At 44.7% G+C, this 4,150-nt stretch overlaps 1 protein-coding gene across 1 annotated transcript in view; it reads right to left on the bottom strand.

The window, feature by feature from the left end:
• LOC101857446 overlaps positions 1 to 4,150 on the bottom strand; it is a gene marked incomplete in the record, with an annotated part of 62,351 nt that overhangs the window by 34,128 nt on the left and 24,073 nt on the right. Inside the window, 1 exon segment of the mRNA XM_013088917.1 lies at positions 3,201 to 3,229. Coding sequence (XP_012944371.1) covers positions 3,201 to 3,229 — 29 coding nt within the window.

Consider the following 4,150-nt stretch of genomic DNA (forward strand, 5'->3'; position numbering starts at 1 on the left):
TCCTTTTTTTAATTCCCAAAAGCATCATCCACTCCACGGCAGTACTGGCCTCTGCCTCCTTATCCTCCTCCTCCTCAATCAGCTGGCGAGAGAGACATTTCAGGATCTCGACCCTATCTGGTTGAACCGTATTGTCAACTAAGGTGGCCTCACCAGCCAATCTGTCGGCCCTTTCATTTCCTCCAACACCTGCATGGCCAGGGCAGAAAATCCATGAGAGCGAGCCGAGACAAATGCATCGATAAAGTCAATCAAATACTTTAATAACAATAATAATTTGATTCCCATTAAAACAAAGTTTCATGTAAAGAACTTTTCCCAAGGACACAACGTCGGGCTGAGCTGAGGCTCGAACCCCCAAACAAACCCCGAACCCCCATAAACCCGTCTTTCTCTTTTTTCATCAACCCCCTCCCCCACTTGAACAAACCCCCCTCCCTCGCCAACTCCCTCCACAAACTTCCCTCCTCTAATTGGTTTGGAACCCCGGAAGCTCCTGTTGTACCAGCTGCGGAAATTGATCGGAAACGGAACGGTATTGTGATGGTCACCTGACCCCACACCAGCGACCAGTGACCAGTGACCAGTGACCAGTGACCACCCGGGGTGAGCGAGGACAAAGGGCTACCTCAGAATAACAAAGTTCTATCTGCTCAGCACCTAGTTTCGAGAAAATAGACGTAAATAAATGTTGAGTTTCACAACATGTCAAACTTTTTAGAATGCAATTCTTTGAAGATCTTGACAACGACTCCGAATAATCTTACAAGTACGATAGAGCAAATAGAACATTTCTTTGATTTCCGATCTCATGGTCTGAGTAACTCAAAACGGCCGAAAATTCCATATAGAACTTTGTAATTCTGAGGTAGCGAAAGGCCAACACACAGCGGCTGATCGGAGGACCGGACACAGAACTGGGAATATAGACAGAAGGGACCGTGGCTTCTGGACTATCGTACATGAGAACCCTATCATAATACATTGCTGCTAGACAGACAGGCAGACAGACCAGCCCGGAAACAGTAGTGATCACCGATGTGCCGTGTGTCGTGTGTCGTCTGTGTCATGTGTCGTGAGCCGTGTGTTGTGTGTTGTGCGTCGTGTGTCGTGTCCCGTGTGTCGTGTGGTCTCTGTGTCGTGTGTCGTGTATCGTGAGCTGTGTGTCGTGTGTCGTGTGTCGTGAGCCGTGTGTCGTGAGCCGTGCGGCGTGTGTCATGTGTCATGTGTCATGTGTCATGTGTCGTGTCCCCTGCGTCGTATGTAGTGGTGTCCTAGCTCTATGGTGCGGCGTAGCGTGGGAACAGAGCACTAGCCCGAGTGTCATGTGTCATGTGTCATGTGTCATGTGTCATGTGTCCTGTGTCATGTGTCGTATGCCGTTGGTCGTGTGTCGTGTCCCCTGTGTCATGTGTCGTGGTGTCCCAGCTCTGTGGTTCCGCCGATAGCGCGGGAACTGAGCACTAGCCGCGTGTCGGTCAACACAGAGGTGGTGGGGACTGATTTGTTAGGACAATATTGACTTGCCCGCTACCGGGCCCGGGGCAGGGGGGGGGGGAATTAATCACCAGACGGAGGTGGGTGGGGGCGGTCATTATCGCGCGCAGTCCGCTGTCAGGGTGTGTGTGGGAAGTTATTATTTCTCCTAATCCAAGAGGCGAGAGGTGCTAGTGACGTCACAAGTAGACAATCGACCGACCTCTCAGATCTCAGAGGATCAAAAGCCAGACAGTGTGAGTAGGGGTGTGAGTGGGCGTGTCAGTGCCGGGGTGTAATCAGAGGCAATATTATGTTTATTTTGATAATATTCAAGTCATTTGAAATACACTGAAATGTAATGAAACATTTCTGCAAGTCAACACTTGAAATTGAAAGCTTATGTAGTATCGGAATTTCATGTTCTTTTGGTAACATGTCTTAACCCTATCCGTGCGTCGTCTTTTACTATCGTATCCATACGACGTGGGGAACTCAGTGACACCTCTTTCCAAAGAAGAAATTTACTCGTTAATTCGATCCGTACGCTTTGCATAGCAGACTGTCAAAACGACTTTTTGAGAAATACTGAGAGTTTCAATAAGATCTTCGCACTAGATCTAGAAGTATTCTAAAATGTGAAGAACACAGCCTCTGGGGTACAAAATGACCCCAGGTGTACGGATAGGGTTAACAATAGCCACGTGTGGACAGAATTACACGGGAAAAAGCAAAAGTTGTGAAATAGTTCACTCCTTTAAAAAAAGTCATTTCTTTCACTGAACTCAACAGCACCAATATTGCGAGAGCAGCAAAGAAGAACATTGCTGCAGTAAGCACCTGTTACATTCGGAAAAGCAGACATCTTTTAGAAGTAAACCATTTATTTGTAAACAGCACAAACCAAAAGATGCACACATTCCTCCTACCGCTGTCAGTATGTTTTAGTTTAAGTAGAGGCTTTACGGCGCCCGCAACTGCACAAGGTGTTATGAGCGCCAAGGGGTGAATGTCAACAGAGAAATCCTTTCAGGAAATCAGGCTTACTCCGCTCACCTCTCTAGCTTCAACAGCATAAAGCCTGCTACGACTATCAAGGCACCCCGGAAATAGCGGGTCACAAGGGTGTGACAAACACACAAAAGAAGTTTTAGAGGTAAAATGGCGATAGTAAAGAATAGAAAAGAAAAAGCAGCAGTTCCTTGTTGCAGTTCAGGCATTGTTCTGAGCATGACATTGATGAATCAACCCATTTACAAATTCTAGTGTGCGTAAGAACATGGTTATTCGTGTGTGTCCGTCAGGGTCTGTAAGTGTGTATGTGTTGTTGTTGTTGTTGTTGTTGTTGTTGTTGTTGTTGTTGTTGTTGTTGTTGTTGTTGTTGTTTGTGTTTTGTTATTGTTTGTAGTTGTTGTTGATGTTGCAGCTGCTAACGAAACTGTCCTTACTGTAGATGTAATTCTCAAAACCGATGATGATGATGATGATGATGATGATGATGATGATGATGATGATGATGATGATGATGATGATGATGATGATGATGATGATGATGATGAAGACCAGGGAAGAGCAAGCCCAGGTTTGTCATCCGCACCAACCAAGCTTACACACATGTCAGCTGACAAACATACAAACAAACAAACAATCAAACAAACAGATAACAGACGGAGAGGCAAACAAGCTCTCAACCAATCAGCACTCATCTGTAGCAACGTACTCACCACGTCATCAATATCCACAGAGGGCGGGTCTGGGGAGAGAGACAGGAGAGTGAGTGGTTTTGTTTTGTGTTGGGGTTTTTTGTGTTTTTTGTTGTTGTTTTTGTTTGTACATGTTTTACGGCGCTCACAACTGCATAAGGTCATATGAGCGCCCGGGACACACTTTACATTTTCAGTTGGTAGAAAATTTTGAATTTTGCCCGGGTGGCCCACCAAGGGATCTTTAACTTGCGTCCCTAACCTTGTGTAGACAGGGGTTTAAAATTGTATTTTGATCCCGTGGGGGAAATTTGGATAACAATATCAAACAAACAGACATAAATGTATAATTTAAAATAAAACAAATATACATACAAAGAATACCAAATGTGAGGCATCGTGGTGAAATCAGGCGCTTGTCAAAATAATGAAATCTGAGAAATCGACATTTTTCAGCCAGTTTGGACTTTTTTTCGAATTTCTGTTTTTTGCCTCAACACCTTGTATGTCCATTCGAAAACACTTTTACACATGGATTTTATTGTAAAGCGTTAATTAAAGGCACAAAAAACATTAATTTGCAGTCTCCAAGGATTCCTAAGCTTTGGAAGTCACCATACTTTGGCAGCTATTTTCTCGCTAATTTTACATCTGAAACTAGGCAACCCCCACCTCCCTCAATCGCAAATATCTCGACTTCTATTCAAGATAAATGGACTTTTTAAAAATCAAAAGCAAAGCAAATAAACAATCTTGTAGACGATACCAATAACTCCATATGCTCAAAAATTGACGAGGGCTTGATTCCACTGCGTCGTGACACAAATACACAATATTATCCCACCGATGCAGACAGTTTTACAAACATGCTACTGGTGGTGGTCACTGCGCAACACCCACACATTTACTCTCGTGTCTCTCTCCCCTGTCTCCCTAAGTTACCCCACACACTAACTCTCGTGCCCTCCCCC

This window comes from Aplysia californica, unplaced genomic scaffold (assembly GCF_000002075.1).
Source record: "Aplysia californica isolate F4 #8 unplaced genomic scaffold, AplCal3.0 scaffold00835, whole genome shotgun sequence".
In the NCBI taxonomy this organism is placed as follows: domain Eukaryota; kingdom Metazoa; phylum Mollusca; class Gastropoda; order Aplysiida; family Aplysiidae; genus Aplysia; species Aplysia californica.